Here is a 17,596-nt window from a genome sequence, read left to right as displayed (position 1 = left end):
GAAAATAAATAAAACAAATTGTCATAGAACAACCAAAAGTTTAGTCTTCGTGAGAAGACGGATCCAAAGAAGGGCGATCGCTTTTCTTAAATTTACTAATAACTTCCCTCAAGCGTGATACATGTTCAGAAGTGTCTTCAATGATCCAAGCTTCTGTTTGTAAATTAAGCAAGAATCTTTTGGATTTATTGTCATCAAATCGTACTTCAACTGAAGGATCATATAAACTGACTTCCGCGTCAATTAAGACTCTATCGTTTTTCCCCTTCGTCACGAAAACGCAACGTCCCATGTTCGTTAACAGCATTACTCGGGATTTTTTTTTCAAAAACATTTTTGTAATTCCAGAGGGAAATTTACCTCCCTCTGGCAGAGGAGCAGTCAAACTCAGTAAAACAGATGATGATACAAGGACTGATTCGTTAGAAGGAAATAGCTTGCTGTACAACAAATCCATTGACGGTTGATTATTACGCAAAGTAGCCTGTCCATAATGGGCAGGAGGGGAAGTGGATTTTCTGTTTTTTATCTTTTGGTCAGAAACAGATTTAGGCTGATGCCTCACTATGGATGCAGAAGCATGGGCAGCAGCAGCACTAGCTGCTGCTGCTGCTGTCATGTTTGACCGATAAGTAGGTGGAAGAGGATTCACAGGAATATGACGGTAATTAGGTCGAAAAGATTGCAATGGAGGAGGCGACTGGAAAAATAAATCTTTCCAAGAAATGTCAGTAAAGAAGGAAAATTGTTTCAATTCTTGGATAGATGGTCTCTCAAACGTTTGCAAACGAAAGATAGAGGTGAATAACGGGACCATTTCAATCGGCATATGCTTAGGCAAGTCGTACTCCAAATTCATAATTTTTCTAAAAATCACACCCGGATCACGACCATGAAAAGGAGGAGACCCAGTAATCATCTGAAAAACGACACAAGCAAATGCCCAAACATCCGAACTGCAAGAGTTAATTACCTTAAGCTAAATGATAAAAAGACTAGACTTACCTTTTAGATACTACTTGTTTTGAAAGTAGCTCTGGTGCGACATATTCAGCAGTACCGACGAACGAGCTCGAAAACATGGTGGATTCGGGGCTATTAGCGTACTTTGGCGGAAGTATTTTAGCTGTGCCAAAATCAGTTATTTTAACATGCATATTATGGTCAAACAAAATACTGCAAAATTGTTAGCTGACATACAATAATATTCAAACTTACTTTTCTGGCTTCAAGTCCCGGTGTATGATACCACAGGAATGCATGAACTCTATACTTGAAAGGATTTCGGCGGCATAAAACTGAACTGAAGCTTCATTCAAAAAGCGATACTAAAGGAAACGATTATTAGAATGTATTCCGATTGGGAACCTTGACAAGGAAAAAAAATTTGTCAATCTGTAAACCAAGCAGATCTTACCTTTTTAATGTATTGTAGTAGCTCACCATTGGGGGCATATTCGAGAACGTAATAAAGCTTCAGATCATCTTGAAATGTGTGAAATAAACGAGCGATTCCAGGAAACCCGTTGAGCCTCATCATAGAATCACGCTCAATATTAACATATTTTATCTTGTTTTCTTTGACTATGTAACGTTTATCCAGCACCTTTATGGCAAATTCCTTCCAGCTACGTTTGTCAGTAGCCCGTTTCACCTGATTTGTAAGCAAAATTGTACTACATCAACATTGTAATCAAGATTTTACCTCTGAATACGATCCATCACCAATGATGTCTCCGAAAATATAATTATTTGGCGATTTTGCACTACCAATGTGACTGGTAGAATGTCTAGGAGAAGAGCGATGAAAACTGGTTTGCTTGTTAATTGCACCATGGTCAAAATAATCCGGATCAGCATAGTCTGGCAATGCACTCATCGGGACACGATTTTGATCCAAATCCATTTTATTGACAGCTTTTACGGCATATATGTTAAACAGTGCTAGCAAAGGCCGATGATAATGTAAAATGAAACTTTAAAAAAAAAAAAAAAAAAATTGTATAAATAAAAAGAACGACAAAAAAAAGGATCAAAACAAGTTAGTACTCTTGTTTATTTGTCAAAATGCTATTGTGTAAGGTAGTTCGCTGTTGGCAAGTGTAAACAGAGGAGGTAGTAAAACATGCTGATGGATCAGCCGTCATCTTTACATCACACTCAATAGGATGCAGTAAACAAATAAAAAACATAAACAAAAGGCAGAGAAAAAAAAAAAAAAAAAACTACCAAAAATAGTATACCGAAAAGTATTTGTTAAAATTGGTTTTTACCTTTTCTTATAATTAGAAGCTGAGTTCTCTTATGCGGTTTTGATAACAATGAAAACTGTACGATAAATAAATTTTGTTGATATTGATATTATAAACAAGTGAGCAAGAAAGCTTTTGGCCATAAGAAGATTTTGGAGAGACTTCCTTTCCCTTTCTCCTTTCATTTTTCATGATTAAAAGTAATTGATATTGCGAAGGGATCAGCAAACCTTTTTTTTCTCTATCTCTGATGAGGCATAAAGATGCTCTTTTTTTTTTATTTACGAATGAATTTAATAATAAACCATAAAACTTGCAACCAAAGACCTGTTCAAAAGCCTTTATTTTACCATATCATTATAGACTTTTAGTATAGTTTTTGAGAAACACGTTTGACAATTCTCTTTCATACCAAAAAGGATGATTAAAAAATTATAGAAACAAGTCAGATGATATAAAAATACTTGTACTTAATGAAGGAGACGAAGGAACTACCTCAATAGTCATGTTTTAGCAATTTCATAGTTTGCTTACTTCGTCTACTCAGTTGGCTTCATCATTTTTTGTGGATGCAATTAAAAAAAAGTTTAATTAATTACTATATTCTCAAACTCAAAGGATACATTTAAGAAACGACAATTTTACACAACAGTCTGCCTATAAGCACCAAGTTACAATGTTACCTAATAAAGTTGCATACTGTGATCCCTGTACTTGCACTTCACCTCTACCGATATACATCAAAGATGGCTACTAGTGTAACAGATCCGTTAAATGTTGATATCAACTCCATAAAAAAGGGGTAAGGAATTTGTATTTATGTGTACGCTAACATACAGTGAAATTCGTATGGGTACAACCATTACTGCCCTTAAATACAATGAAGGAGTGATTCTAGCCGCGGACTCTAGGACGACAATGGGTACGTTATTTACGAATGAAGTGATCTATTTTCCTTAAAAAGCTAACACCTTCATTTAGGTGCTTATATCGCCAATCGCGTGACGGACAAGTTGACTCAACTGACTGACAACATTTGGTGCTGTAGAAGTGGTTCTGCCGCAGATACTCAAGCTGTGGCTGATATTTTGAGATATTATCTATCCATGTACGAGTAAGTATTATACCAAATTAACTGGGTGGTGTTTGCAATGAAAGCTGAAGCGTAAATCCCTTCGTACACCCTTATATCTTGACAAGACCTTGATGCTAATGCTATGTAGGGTTCAATATGGTATTACTCCAACTGTCCACACGGCAGCGACTTTGGCTTCTGAATTATGTTATACAAACAAGAACATGTTGAGTGCTGGTCTCATTATTGGTGGCTATGATGAGAAAACTGGTGGTGAAGTTTACAGTATCCCTCTGGGTGGAAGTCTTCACAAGCAACCCCTGGCAATTGGAGGTAGTGGTTCAGCGGTATGTTGTTCTTTTAACAAGAGTGCTCAGGATTAATTACTAACTTTGCGTGTTAGTTCATTTACGGTTTTTGTGATGCCAACTTTAAAGAAAATATGACAAAGGAGCAAGCCGTCGAATTCCTTAAATTCGCTGTCGCGCTTGCTATGGAGCGTGATGGCAGCAGTGGTGGTACCATTCGAATGGTTATCTTGAATAAAGAAGGAATGGAGCGTAAATTTTTTGCCATTAATACTGAAAATCCTATTCCCCGTTTTAACCAATAATTTTCTGCCCACCTTATGATTAGTAAGAGTGTGGTTTTACTTATGCATCTTTTCAAATGGACTACTAAACACAATACCTTTCCATGACTACTTATTTTTAAAGAAATTGTTGACTATATGACGATCCGTACAATGCAAATAGAATTTACACATTTCCTTTTATAAATTTTGGAACCGGGACTACAATTATAAAATTCAGTCAAAATTCCCATAACCGTAAATAAGAAAAGAATCAAAAGTATAACTTCAAATTAGAGTAACAATATTCAGTATAAAACGTTTAAATAACATTAGTGAGATATGCAAAAAGACATTGGCAATTAACGAGCACTAGAAAAAAATTAAAACAGGGTCAGATAATAGAAACAATTCAAGGTTGACTAAAATAAAAATCGAAGATATTAAAAGGATTATGGAATTTTGCCCTGATGTTTTCGTATTAGAATTTAGTTACCGCCCTCATAATTATAAAAGGCATTCATTTCACCAAATGCTTGACTCCATTCCGCAGCCAGTATAGGAGGAAACTCCTGATTGTCATGCTCCCAAAACTTTCCATGAGCTGCACGAATATAAGGCAGATCTTCCTCCGTAATCCAAACCCCATTATAAGAGAAGTCAATCCTTGTCCAAGGGAACCACCCGTGTGCATTATACGCTAGATTTAACAAACTTTGCTCCATCATCCTAGCGTTGTCATACATGAAAGGATACCGAGCTATCATCTTTATACGATGAAGATGAAGCTTGCTGGGATGAACAAGCATCAAACCTGCATTGAAGGTTTCCGATGGTTCAGGAGGAGTAGGATGGCCAGGGTTACGATCGTCAGAAGCAGCAACTAAATAAGGATAGAACTCTTCTTTCGCAGCCCCATACGATTTGAAATCATCCCCAAACTGAGATTCTTCTTCGTCACCGGGCTTCAAAAACAGAGGAAGCTGTTCCAAATCGGGTGCTTCAGGAGATGTAAATGTATATGGTGTTTTAAATATATCGTCAATGTTTTTGCGAATAAGCAAATCACTGTCTAAAATGCAAATTTTATCGAACTGAGTCTGTTCGAAAACGCTCAGCTTTGTAAACATATACTCATATCGATTACTTCCTGGAGCAATTGATAGACCTTCATCTACTAAATCTTCTGTTCGCACTCGATCCACCATAATAATTTTCGCACCATCTTTGCACAGGCGATCAATTTTCCATTGATCCACTCCTTTCATAACAAGTATATGAACTGGATATTGGCTTTTTGTTTTAGGATGATGATTTAGCCGATAGACTAGCAATCTGGTCGCATTGAAGTATACATCGTCATCAGAAGTTGGAAGTGTCAAAAGCCCCATATACGTATATCGGCTTGGATTATCACTAGTTTGGTTATAAAAAGGTCCATGCTTGTGTGATCCCAGATGAGAAGCCACCAAAGAAGAGCCTGGGTACCCAGGATTTCGATATACATGTAGTACAAAAAGTAGCCCCAGGTTCATCACTATCAAAAATGCGACAAGAAGTAACTTCGAACGAAGAAACGCTTTCGAAATAAACATTGCTCGGTTCCATAGATTCATATTGTAAAGGCGTAATTTATCTCTAGACAGAATTCCTCTTAACGCAACTGACAATTGAAAACAAGACTTTCTGTAAATTATGCAATGTTAAAGGTTTTATAAAACATTCATTAAGTGTGCGTTGATGCTGCAATACGGCTAAAATTACTTAAAGGGAGGGTGCTAGTGTAGTCTGACAAAGAAAGACATACATCGGATTGAACAAATACATCACCAACATCCATTTAATATTATAAACTAGTCATTATTTATTTAAATTATTTAAATAAATGCTATAAGCAAATTTCTTCTACACCATTGTGACATCGTTTGCTTAATTCTCTTGTGGAATAAAAAAACACTAAGAAAACGGTTACAGGATTACTAGTCCCTCAATATTCTTCTTCAAAAGTAAAAATGTTTGTTGTTACATTATTTGAGACAAAAAAAAAAGGATAGAATACCATCTCGTTATCACCTTCGTAACAATTCATTCAAAGTGGAATGGATGATATGCCCCTGCATCTTGTTGATAGTCGACAACATGGCTATTATTAAAAAAAAAAGGTCTTAACTTGAAAAAAAGGTGAAAAACAAGTTGAGACAATGAATAAGCTTATCATTGGAGGACGACTTATGTTAGTTTGCGTGAGGTACTTCCATCCTATTGCGTTTTTCAGGCTTCTATACTGTTATGTTCCTTATAAAAGTGATCCATTTCGCCAAGGGCCCGCCACCAAAGAGAAGATGTGTCTGGGTCATATCCCATACTTCCCTCTTCTTGCCAAAGCTTTCCGTGAACGTTTTTCAAATACGCAAGATCTGGTCTACGAGTCCATACTCCATTATAGGTCCAATCTAGCGGTTCCCATGGAAATTCTCCGGCGGAGCTGTATGCAAAATTCAATAAACTTTGTTCCATCATATTTGCATTATCGTACAGTTTAGGAAATCTAGCCAGAGTCATTAGACGCTTATAATGTGCCGTAGATGGATGGAAAACAAACAAGCCTGCATTAAAGTAGTCTCGAAACTCGGGAGGAGTGTCGTGCCACAAGCCAGGATCAGAAACAGCAGCGAAAACATAAGGATAAAAGTCTTTTCTTCGAAGATCATAAGCAGAAAAATCCTCTGTGTATTTTTTCCCATCCAAAAACCTGCGTAGCTTATTGAGAAGCTCAAAGGAGCTGAGATAGGCAGACGTTTGTTCACGAACATCAAATACTCCGTCCATATTTCGAATTGGAAGAATGTCGCTATCTACGAAGCATAGCCGCTCGTATTCGTACATTTCAAAGATGCGTAATTTAGTATACATCATGCTCCATCTGGTGTCCAAGACAGCCATGTCATTGACATTGTCAACGACATCGTCGGCATACAAGGGATCAACCACTTTGACGATAGCTCCGTCACCTTTAAGCTGCTCCAGTTTCCAATTCTCAATTCCTTTTGTAACCATTACGATGACAGGGAATTTACTCTTTGTGTCAGGGTAATGCGATAATCTGTATACCAATAACCTTGTTGCATTGTAGTACCAATCTTGTACTGGTTGATTAGTCTCATCGGCTTTCAAAGGTGAAGCCAGTAGCATGGTAACGAACGCAAAAGGCTTGACAGGCGAACGACCCGCCAGGGAATTAACAGAACGTTGGATATCTGGACTATTCTTGTAAACATACAAGCATTCCCAAGTCAAGATGAGGAATAACACCGAAGCCAAGAGGAAGACGCAATATCTTTTAGCTTGGCGCGTAGATATAGAATTCGAAAAGAGCATCGAGAAAATCATATCAATAAAAGGGTTTGGAATAACCAATTGGAGCTGTTATGCTGGCCCAAAATGGCCCTGGTCAACGAAACTATCAGCGTAAACAAATAGGTGTTTGAGGAAAGCAAACTGATGGACCACAAAAGTATACTCCAAAACTTTATATATATATACTTTTTAAATAAAAATTTGTGGTGCGTGAAAGATATTTCAGCATTGTATGTAGTAAGAGGAGATTTGTTTCAGTACAGTGTAAACAAATACACAACAGAGGGTTTACAAAAGAACTTGAAGAATCCCACACAACATGTATAAGTAAATCTATTTGTTAAAGATTTAATTGATCATTCCAAATTATTAAACTACGCACGTCGTAATCAAAACCCGAAATGGAACCTAAATTTATTTATAATGTTTTAAGCATCTTAAAATGAGACTACCTATTACTAAAGATGGAGTTTTGAAATAAACAATAGAAACCTATTAGTGATGAGTTAAAAATACGACAATCGTCAACGTTCACTTTTACAAAAGCAAAATGGTATTATCCATTACCCCTTAAATAGCAGATAATCCACTTATTCAGTGAAAGAAATCCATCAAAACTTCCCTATTCTTTAAGGAAGCACATTTAAACGTGAGGCAACATCAATCTGGGTACGGAGGGTATTTGCAAGGTAAACAACAACCAAGACGTCTTGCAAGTGAGAAGAAAAGATTTTCTCAAATTCTTGTCCCTCGATGCTAGGGACGAGACTGAGACATCTCACCAAGTATCTACCGACAGCAACGTTGGCAGGAGAAGAACCATCAATGACATTTTGAACATAGTCTGAAACACGTTCAATCATTGAGAGAACTTCCAAAGTGGAACGCTTTAATTGTTGAAGATCAGTAAATAAACCAGCGATACGGGAAGGATCGTTCTTGGGAGCAGCGACAGCCTTCAAACCAGAGCGAATAGCTTCGTTGTCCCGAATGCTATAAGGAGTAGGAACAAAAGCACAACTGTCGGCAAGTTTTTCGGTGATTCCAACAGGAGAGGAGAGGTAAGTTTGAATGCTTAAAGGAGTGCTCACATCGGTATCAACAGTCAAATGGATACAGGGATGAGGGTAAGTGCCCAAAGCAGGAGAACCTTGCTCAGGAGGAGAGGCATAAAGATTTTGAATCAAAGCACTGAATGCATCTAAATCTGAGGAAGTAGCATACCAACCCACCACTACTTCACGGGGATTAGCCTTCAAGTGCAAGTGGTACATAGCTCTGTGATATTCCATTTCTACTTCAACTTGTTCGCTGCTCTCATTGTGAGGGACAGCAAAACAACTCTTCACTTCAATTTCGCGACCATCTTCAGAGCGAATTCCTAACAAAGTTCCGATCACTCTTTGATTGTTTTCACTTCTTCTAGTAGAATCATCAAGGATGGAAAACAAAACGGAAGGTTCAATTACAGCGTGAACAGGGCCTGCCTTAGAATATGGCTTTCCCAAATGAAGTGCATGTTTTGCCTCTAAAACCATTTTCCAAAATTTTTTGTGGTTGGCTACACTCAAGTTCAATGCTAACTACAATCACTAAGTCAAAAATTTAGCGTAGCTCTTTGAAATGCACTGTACGTTACAAAACGTTTTTTAATAGTTAGTATACCAAAGGTATAGAAAAGGAAGAAATTGAATAGAATAAATTTTATTCAAAAACAAAAACAAAGGACTTGGGACGATGTTAAATAGACATAGATAAAATAAAAACGACTACTCTAAGTAAAAACTTTATGGAAATGACAGTAAGCACATCAACATCATTAGCAAACGTCAACGAAAAAAAAAACAAAAAAAACATTCAGAGAAACGATTGATAGTCTTAGTAATGGAAAGAAGCAATAGTCTTTTCCTTTTTTTAGGCATAAAATATACAATCACGGATCTGTGAGATGTAAAACGTTGGAACTGCCTTTTGTTCGTAAGCAGTTTCCAGGACAGACCTATGGCTTGAATTAGGGCTTTCAAATTCAGGTCTTTCCAACAGTTTTACCAGACCCGCATCATTTGATTTGTCATTCATTGTAAAGTGCAAACCAATTACCGGTTTACGAATGGCGGTACTTGGGCTAACATCAAAGTGGGCAAGCACCTTGAATCCAGAAGAGGGAACTGTTATTTCAGAAAAATAAAGCTTCAGCTTGCTTGTTTTTCTACTAAACTCTCCCGCAGGAGAGCTCTGGCAACCTTTGACAATGATGTTTTCACCCAAATACACAGTCATAACGAGTTTTTGAAGAGAGAGTGTGTTCCCAAGGTCCTTCCATGCCGCGTTGGGCTTTACAAAAGCAATCATACTGCTAGCGGTCTCTTCGTGCTTCCATTTTTGAACAACAGTCAGAGGAATGGAACGAGCACCATTGACGCTATCCAACTGCAAGTCATAAGTTAAAGCAGGATTAGGAGTTTCCAATTTTCCTGTAGCCAATTGGAAACAGTCATGTGAAGAAGAAGGTTGAACACGTTCTTCATCCTGCATTTTAATAGATAACGGAAAACCAGATGCAAGTTGAATGCCGACTATCTTACCAAACTGGCCAATATTTGGAGTGTATTTCAAGTATACGGTTCCAAAGCAAGATGGGTGTAATAAACCTGAATCCGTGAGTTCACCTGAAAAAGTTTCTACAATTGCTGCAGACAAACCAGCAGTCTTCGGTAGTTCCGGAAGCCAACCAGGAAGTGACTCTTGACGATTCAGCGACTGAAGAGATAATGTCGAAAGGTTAGGTAAGCTATTCAAATCGTTCAATTGGTCCGTTGAAGTTGAGTTGTTTGCGCGTCCTAGAGAACGGTATCTGCTCAAACTGGTGTTTCTTCGAAGAGTGCTGCTAACATTATCAATTGCAGTTTTGTCACTCCCAGGTACTTGCTTGCTTTCAATCTGTGGAGTCGAAGGGATTGCTGAAGGCGAGGAAGGATTGGCCGGTTCAAAATCACCCGGATCGGAAAATGGTGTATCGTTCTTTTCCATCCGTTCCGTACCAATGACAGGTTCAGGCTTCTGAACACTTTTATCAATTTTTTGCGAAGAAATATTATTCTGTCCATACAAATCAGGTCGATCCAATGAAGGACTGAGGCGGTTTCTGTCTGACACATTTGGTCGAATAGTTTCTTCGGTTTCATCTTCCGATGCCCCATGGTTGACTCGAAAATCATGTACGGGTCTAGCGAATGAAGATGTATGAGACTGTTCGGACAAAGAAGGAACACTACTGTTGGCAGCAGGAGATGAGGCCAATCTTTTAGACTCTTTGTTAGGATCCTTTCCTTGTTTGCCAAAAAGATTACCGAGCTTGCTTGCACGAGGAGACTTAGGAGACTTTGGAGACGATCTATTGCTATTCTTAGCTATTGTTTTTCGACGAAACAAGGTTGTCACGCGACTCTTCAAGTTGCCCTCTCTACCATGTTCCTTTGGCTTGTCCTCGGTGGAAGAGAGAAGTGAGCTTGGTGTTCCAAGGTTTGATGAAGGCTCTGTTACTAACATAGCAGATTCGGAAAACTTTTTGATTTCATTTTCAATCGGTAATTCCATATAGACTTCCATAGATTTGGAAAGAAGATTCTGATGCGAAGCGCAAGCATCACTTTGCAAGCTAGCGATAGAAGAATATACTTGTTTAAGCATCAACAAATGTTCTTCATCCAGATTCTGTAGCTTCTCAAAAGCTAAAGGGGCTTCGGCATCCCAATTAGCTCTTGAATTTAACGTATCGGATTTTAGAGACTTAGATATTTTCGTTAACCCTTGATTTGGAGATATCTCATTCGCAATATTTGTCAATCGCTCTGCAAGTTCCCGAACTGCTGCAGTTTGCGGAGAACTGGTATAGTATTCCACCAGTGGCTTATAAATTTGCGAGCCCATTTGGTGCGTCATTTGGTTACTATACTTTGCAGTTTCTAGCGTTTCCGCTTCCAATTGCTGCCACGCGTCATGAAAGCTCATAGATTGAGATTTGGTATTCTGCATGCTCATTGCTAATTTATGCAAGTTCATCGAGTATTGTTTTTCAATTTCCGTACGCTCACGAATCCAATATCCCAACACGTCGTTGTCTGAACGAACCTGCTCCAACCTTTGCCGATACAAGGACATGCTGTCCTTCGGAGAGCAGTTTGACTATTTCGTTAGAGAACTTTTTCTTCTACATCAATAAGTCTTACCAGAACCGCTGTTACATATTCCGTTTTTGTCAACGATTCCATTACGCGATAGGTGCGGTGTGTGGTTGTTGTAAATTGAAACTGAAACTAGAAAATGCACCACGTAAAGGAGCTTAAAGTCAATAGGCAGTTTTCTTACATTATGTAAGTTACAATTCCTAGAAATTCATAAAAAACGCAAAGAATTTAATTCTAAAAATGTCTAAATCTGAGCGTGGTGGTTTTCGTAATAAGTGTTCACGGAACACTTCCTTCAAAGGTATATCTTTGCTTAAAAAGAGTATCGTTCATTCTAGCAATTCCAATTAACCTATTCAAACTAGGGTGATACAGAAATTGCAGCGTGAAGTTTTATTTTTACAAGAGTGATGAAGTAACCATATCTACCACCAGACGAAAGATATTAATAATGGTTGTAATATTATTCAACTTATCCTACACATAAACAGTTCAATCCTGCTTGGCTTACAACTCATGAAACCGCGAGATCATTTCAACTACGGCTGGTGAGAAAAAAAGCAAGGAATTGAAACTACCGATCAAGCTCCCTTGAAAGTTCTCTATGTAGAGAGCGAAGCATTGTTTATTGAATTAATAGAATTATTCCATATTCAGAACACTTTTACTGCTAAACAATATTGTTGCATATTCATATCATGGATTTGTGTATAATATTGTTACTCAACAATGTTACCTCAACAGCCTGTGTAACAAAAAATTACGAGCTACTGCGTGTCTATAAACGAAATTTTTATAGAATTCGCTCACATCTTCACCGGACTTTAGCAAAATACTGCCAGTGGAAAACGGTTATTTTCGTACAGCACCAAAGAGGTCTGTAGGCGGATTATATGTGCAAGATCATATATATGAAAAAATAGTATAATGAATATTGCACGCCCGATTTCTTCGGAGGTGAAAAATGTCACCTTTGGGATATACGACGTTGAACAGATTGAAAAGATATCTGTAAAACAGATCGTAAATCCAGTTTTGTTAGACAATTTAAACCACCCTACTAGTGGTGGTTTGTACGATTTGGCTTTAGGACCTTACTTGAAAAATTCATTGTGTGCAACATGCCATTTGGATGAGAGATACTGCCCTGGCCATTTTGGCCATATTGTTCTTCCTACTCCCGCGTATCATCCTTTGTTTTTCTCTCAAATGTACAATTTGCTTCGTTCTACATGTCTTTACTGCCATCATTTTAAGCTTTCGAAAGTAAAGGTTCACTTGTACGGATGTATTCTCAAATTGTTAGACAATGGTTTGTTGAACGAGTCTCAACTCGTTGAGAACGTCAGCCTTACTGAGGCTGCTATTACTAAGCCAAAATCTGCTACCGGCACCGAAGGTGGCAGTGACAGTGAGGATAGCGGTCTCGGTAACGACGACATCGCCAAAGATGCATCTACTTTGATGCGCTTGCGCGATGAATACGTTAACCATGCTATCGCTGAAGCGAAGGGAAATGTTCACGTTGATTCTCACACTACTACTATTCTTTTACATGAAAGGAAGAAAGTTGTACGTTCCTTTTACCGTGACATTACCTCTCGTAAGCAATGTGACAATTGCCAATCGTTCTCTCCCAACTTTCGTAAAGAAGGATTTGCCAAGATTTTTGAGCTTCCCTTGAGCGGCAAAAATTTGCAATACATGGCACAGACCGGAAAAATTCGTTCTGATGTTCTTCGTGACACTAGCAAGAAAGATACTGAGGACGAAGGCTATGAAGGTGAATCTGATTCCAACGATGATGAAGGCGAGGGCATCGACTTAATGGAGGAGGATGCTAACCCCATGAAAAAGAAGTCCAAGGTGTCTGCTGCTCATGGTGCCAAGTACATGACCTCCACAGAGGTTCGCAACCATCTACGTCGTCTTTTTGGTAAGGAGGGTTCTGTCCTTACACGCTTATACTCTCATAAGCGAGGCTCTGCTGCTACTGCCGATATGTTTTTCCTTCAAAACGTTGCCGTTCCTCCAACCCGTTTCCGCCCTGCTTCTAAAGTGGGCGATGAAGTCCACGAAAACATCCAAAACGAGCTTTTAACAAAAATTCTTCAATCATCTATTCAAATTGCTGCTTTGAGCAAGGATACCAATGTTCCTAAGAACGCTGAAGATAAAGAAGCTTACGACCGTGGTTCTCGTGCTTTTGAACTTTTGATTGGTGCTTTTGTTCAACTTCAACATGATGTTAATAGTCTTATCGACAGCAATCGCAATCCTTCTCAGATGGGCCAATCTAGAATGGTTCCACCAGGAATCAAACAAATCCTTGAGAAGAAGGAGGGTTTGTTCCGTAAGCATATGATGGGTAAGCGTGTTAATTATGCGGCTAGATCTGTTATTTCTCCTGACCCCAATATTGAGACGAACGAAATTGGTGTTCCACCGGTCTTTGCTACTAAGCTCACTTATCCTGAGCCTGTGACTCTTTACAACTTTAATGAAATGAGAAATGCCGTTGTCAATGGCCCTCATAAATGGCCAGGTGCTACTCATATCCAAAATGAGGACGGCACCCTTATTTCTCTAATGCCTCTTACCACTGAGCAACGTACTGCACTTGCTAACCAACTATTAACACCTCAAAGCAATTTAATTTCTTCCCCTTATTCTTATTCCCGTCTTGTCAACACCAATAAGAAGGTATATCGCCACGTTCGCAATGGTGATATGTTAATCCTCAACCGTCAACCTACTCTTCATAAGCCTTCAATGATGGCTCATAAAGCTCGCATTCTTCCCGGAGAAAAGACTATCAGAATGCATTATGCAAACTGTAATTCTTATAACGCTGATTTTGACGGTGACGAAATGAATATGCACTTTCCTCAAAGTGCCAATGCACGCGCGGAAGCTCAATTTATTGCAAACACTGATTCCCAGTATCTAGTCCCTACTTCAGGTGACCCTCTTCGAGGTTTAATTCAAGATCACGTTGTTATGGGTGTTTGGCTTACTTGCAAAGACACATTCTATACACGTGATGAATACCAACAGTTGCTTTACCAAGCTTTGAAGCCTGACGAGACTGGACTGTTTGGAAGAATTAAGACAGTTCCACCCGCCGTTGTAGCTCCTAAGATATTCTGGACAGGAAAGCAAGTTATCTCTACTATCTTACTGAACTTGAAGCCTATAGATCGTCCGGGACTGAATCTGAGGGGTAAGGCCAAGGTTGCTGGCAAATATTGGTCTCCCAACTCTGAAGAAGGCTCTGTGTTGTTTGAGGACGGCGAATTGCTTTGCGGTGTCCTAGACAAGTCATCCTTTGGTGCCTCTTCCTTTGGTATTGTACATTCAATTCATGAGCTTTATGGTGCTGATATTGCTGGTCGCTTATTATCTGTTTTAAGCCGTCTCTTTACTGCGTACGCTCAAATGCGTGGCTTCACTTGTCGTATGGATGACTTGCGACTTGGTGAGATCGGTAATGTCTGGCGCAGAGAACTTTTAGACGGCGGTAAGGGTTTAGGTCGTGAAGCTGCTAGTGAGTATGTTGGATTGCCTTCGGACGCTAATCTCTCCGTTCTAAACGCCAATTTAGAAGAAGTCTATCGTGACGATGAAAAACTACAGGGCTTGGATGCTACTGTGAAGGGTAAAATGAATGGTCTTACGTCTTCCGTTATTAATAAATGCATTCCCGATGGATTACTTACGAAATTCCCCAAGAATCACATGCAAGCAATGACTGTATCCGGTGCTAAAGGAAGTAATGTCAATGTTTCTCAAATTTCTTGTTTACTTGGTCAGCAAGAACTAGAAGGTCGTCGTGTACCAGTTATGGTTAGCGGTAAATCACTTCCTTCTTTCTTGCCTTATGAGACTTCTGCCAAGGCAGGTGGCTTTATCGCTAGTCGCTTCTTGACTGGTATTGCTCCCCAAGAGTACTTTTTTCACTGTATGGCTGGCCGTGAAGGACTTATCGATACGGCTGTGAAAACCAGTCGCTCTGGTTATCTGCAAAGATGTTTAATGAAGCACTTGGAAGGTCTTAATGTAGAATATGATCATACTGTTCGGGATGCTGATGGCTCGATTGTTCAATTCTTCTATGGTGAGGATAGTTTAGATGTTACCAAGCAAAAGCATCTTACGCAATTTGAATTTTCTGCCAGGAATTACAAGTCATTGATTCAAAAGTATAAGGTTAAGTCCGTTTTGTCTTCTGTTGACTCTGAAAAAGCTTCGTCTTATGCTAAGAAGGCACTTAAGAAACCTCATAAATATGATCCTGTTATGGACAAATACCCTCCAAGTAGATATCTGGGGAGTGTTTCTGAGAAGTTTCAACGTGCTGTTGATGATTATACTCAAAACAATCCTGATAAATTGATCGCTGGTAAAAAGGAGAGCAAACAGGATGAGTCCTTGTTGAATGAAGCCAAGTTTAAAGCACTGATGCAATTACGCTACCAACAATCCCTTGTCGATCCTGGTGAAGGTGTTGGTGTTTTGGCTAGTCAATCCATTGGTGAACCTTCCACTCAAATGACATTGAACACTTTCCACTTTGCTGGTTTCGGTGCCAAGAACGTTACTTTGGGTATTCCTCGTTTGCGTGAAATTATTATGACCGCTAGTGCTAACATTCAAACCCCTCAGATGACTTTGCGTTTGAATGATGACGTTTCTAAAGAACGCTCCGCTGCTTTCTGCAAGGAAGTTAACAAGCTTGTTTTATCCGAAGTTGTCAAGCAGGTTCGAGTCGTCGAAAGAATATCCGGCCAAGGATCTGATGAACAATCGAAATCTTATGCTATTCATTTAGATTTGTATCCCCGTAAGGAGTATGAAGAAGAATATGGTGCCCAACAGGAAGAAATTGAACGTACTGTAAGTTCGACTTTCCTGCGTGTTCTTAACAGAAACATTAAGGGTTACCTCTCCAAATCAAGACAAAGGAAATCTGCTGGTGATGAGTCATCTCCAGAAGTTGGTGAGGCTTTGAGACCTCTTGAAAATATTGCTGATGCACCTGTTGAGGGTGCTGCTCAAGGATCTTTAGAGGATGAAGATAATGATGCTACCAATGAAAAGATGGCTGCTCGTTCGAAGCAACATGCTTCTTATGATGGTCCTGATGAAGGTGATAAGGACGCTATGCGTGATCTGAAAAAATCACAAAAGGTGGAAGAAGAATTGGATGAGGAGGATGGCTTCAAATCTGACGAAAGCGTTACTGATTTCAAGGAGCGTAAGCAGGCTGAGAAGTTGAAGGCTTCATCAATTAACGAAAAGCGATCCTTTAACATACAAACGGCACAAACAGTCCTCCCTAATTGTAAGAACATTGATTTTGATTATCAAAATGGTGAGTGGGCCACTGTCGAGTTGGTGTTCCCCATAAACACTGAAAAGTTGTTGATGGTTTCGTTAGTAGAAGCTGCTTGCGCACAAACCGTTGTTCATGAGATTTCTGGAATTGCTCGTTGCTTCCCTAAGCCTGCTGAGTCTGCTATGGATACCGTTCCTAAGGTCATCACTGAAGGTGTGAATTTGAAGGCTATGTGGGAATTTTACAACGAAATTTCTATGAATGATATTAGCACCAATGATATCGCTGCAATCCTTAGAATTTACGGTGTTGAAGCAGCCCGTAATGCTATTGTTAATGAAGTTTCTGCAGTCTTTGGTGTGTATGGTATTGGCGTCGATAGTCGCCATCTTTCCTTGATTGCTGACTACATGACCTTTGAAGGTGGTTACAAAGCGTTTAACCGTATGGGTATTGAATACAACACTTCACCTCTTGCTAAGATGTCTTTTGAAACTACTTGTCATTTCCTCACTGAAGCAGCTTTAGCTGGTGATGTTGATACTTTAACTAATCCCTCAGCACGCCTTGTAATGGGCCAAGTTGGTCGATTCGGTACTGGTAGCTTTGATCTTTTGACTCCGCTCGTCGATTCTGCCGCTAATTGACTGAATAATTTCTGCATAAAAAAAGGGCTTAATATTTGACATGGTAAAATCTATTAGAATCATATTGATAGGATTGTTAGAATTTTTCACTGAATTCAAAAGGGTTTTTGGTATAATTTTTGTTATATATATTGAACTAGACAAATAAAAATTGAACTAGACAAATAAA

At 39.0% G+C, this 17,596-nt stretch overlaps 7 protein-coding genes across 7 annotated transcripts; 2 read left to right on the top strand and 5 right to left on the bottom strand.

The window, feature by feature from the left end:
• Nucleotides 1-40: 40 nt before the first annotated feature.
• pdk1 (serine/threonine protein kinase Ppk21/Pdk1) lies at nucleotides 41-1,906 on the bottom strand (the record flags this gene model as incomplete). Its single annotated transcript, XM_056179848.1, has 5 exons — nucleotides 41-956; nucleotides 1,006-1,176; nucleotides 1,219-1,328; nucleotides 1,418-1,654; nucleotides 1,706-1,906. The coding sequence occupies 5 exons, from the start codon at nucleotides 1,904-1,906 to the stop codon at nucleotides 41-43; spliced, it is 1,635 nt and encodes a 544-aa protein (XP_056037058.1).
• Nucleotides 1,907-2,998: 1,092 nt separating this feature from the next.
• pre3 (20S proteasome complex subunit beta 1 Pre3) lies at nucleotides 2,999-3,940 on the top strand (the record flags this gene model as incomplete). The annotated part of the gene is made up of 5 exons (XM_056179847.1): nucleotides 2,999-3,054; nucleotides 3,092-3,174; nucleotides 3,234-3,366; nucleotides 3,476-3,674; nucleotides 3,731-3,940. 5 exons carry the CDS (start codon nucleotides 2,999-3,001, stop codon nucleotides 3,938-3,940), a joined length of 681 nt encoding a protein of 226 aa, XP_056037059.1.
• Nucleotides 3,941-4,386: 446 nt separating this feature from the next.
• Nucleotides 4,387-5,514, bottom strand: otg3 (alpha-1,3-galactosyltransferase Otg3; the record flags this gene model as incomplete). Its single annotated transcript, XM_056179846.1, has 1 exon — nucleotides 4,387-5,514. The coding sequence occupies one exon, from the start codon at nucleotides 5,512-5,514 to the stop codon at nucleotides 4,387-4,389; it is 1,128 nt and encodes a 375-aa protein (XP_056037064.1).
• Nucleotides 5,515-6,169: 655 nt separating this feature from the next.
• otg2 (alpha-1,3-galactosyltransferase Otg2) lies at nucleotides 6,170-7,288 on the bottom strand (the record flags this gene model as incomplete). The annotated part of the gene is made up of 1 exon (XM_056179845.1): nucleotides 6,170-7,288. The coding sequence occupies one exon, from the start codon at nucleotides 7,286-7,288 to the stop codon at nucleotides 6,170-6,172; it is 1,119 nt and encodes a 372-aa protein (XP_056037065.1).
• A 596-nt stretch (nucleotides 7,289-7,884) lies between these two features.
• Nucleotides 7,885-8,793, bottom strand: tif306 (translation initiation factor eIF3f; the record flags this gene model as incomplete). The annotated part of the gene is made up of 1 exon (XM_056179844.1): nucleotides 7,885-8,793. One exon carries the CDS (start codon nucleotides 8,791-8,793, stop codon nucleotides 7,885-7,887), a length of 909 nt encoding a protein of 302 aa, XP_056037062.1.
• A 376-nt stretch (nucleotides 8,794-9,169) lies between these two features.
• On the bottom strand, nucleotides 9,170-11,526 carry syp1 (F-BAR domain protein Syp1; the record flags this gene model as incomplete). Its single annotated transcript, XM_056179843.1, has 2 exons — nucleotides 9,170-11,440; nucleotides 11,485-11,526. 2 exons carry the CDS (start codon nucleotides 11,524-11,526, stop codon nucleotides 9,170-9,172), a joined length of 2,313 nt encoding a protein of 770 aa, XP_056037063.1.
• An 843-nt stretch (nucleotides 11,527-12,369) lies between these two features.
• Nucleotides 12,370-17,427, top strand: nuc1 (DNA-directed RNA polymerase I complex large subunit Nuc1; the record flags this gene model as incomplete). The annotated part of the gene is made up of 1 exon (XM_056179842.1): nucleotides 12,370-17,427. The coding sequence occupies one exon, from the start codon at nucleotides 12,370-12,372 to the stop codon at nucleotides 17,425-17,427; it is 5,058 nt and encodes a 1,685-aa protein (XP_056036869.1).
• Between the last annotated feature and the right edge of the window lie 169 nt (nucleotides 17,428-17,596).

The sequence above is a fragment of the Schizosaccharomyces osmophilus genome, chromosome 1 (genome assembly GCF_027921745.1).
Source record: "Schizosaccharomyces osmophilus chromosome 1, complete sequence".
Taxonomy (NCBI): domain Eukaryota; kingdom Fungi; phylum Ascomycota; class Schizosaccharomycetes; order Schizosaccharomycetales; family Schizosaccharomycetaceae; genus Schizosaccharomyces; species Schizosaccharomyces osmophilus.
Note: the sequence above shows the minus strand (reverse complement) of the source record. Positions and strands in the feature narration are given on the sequence as shown.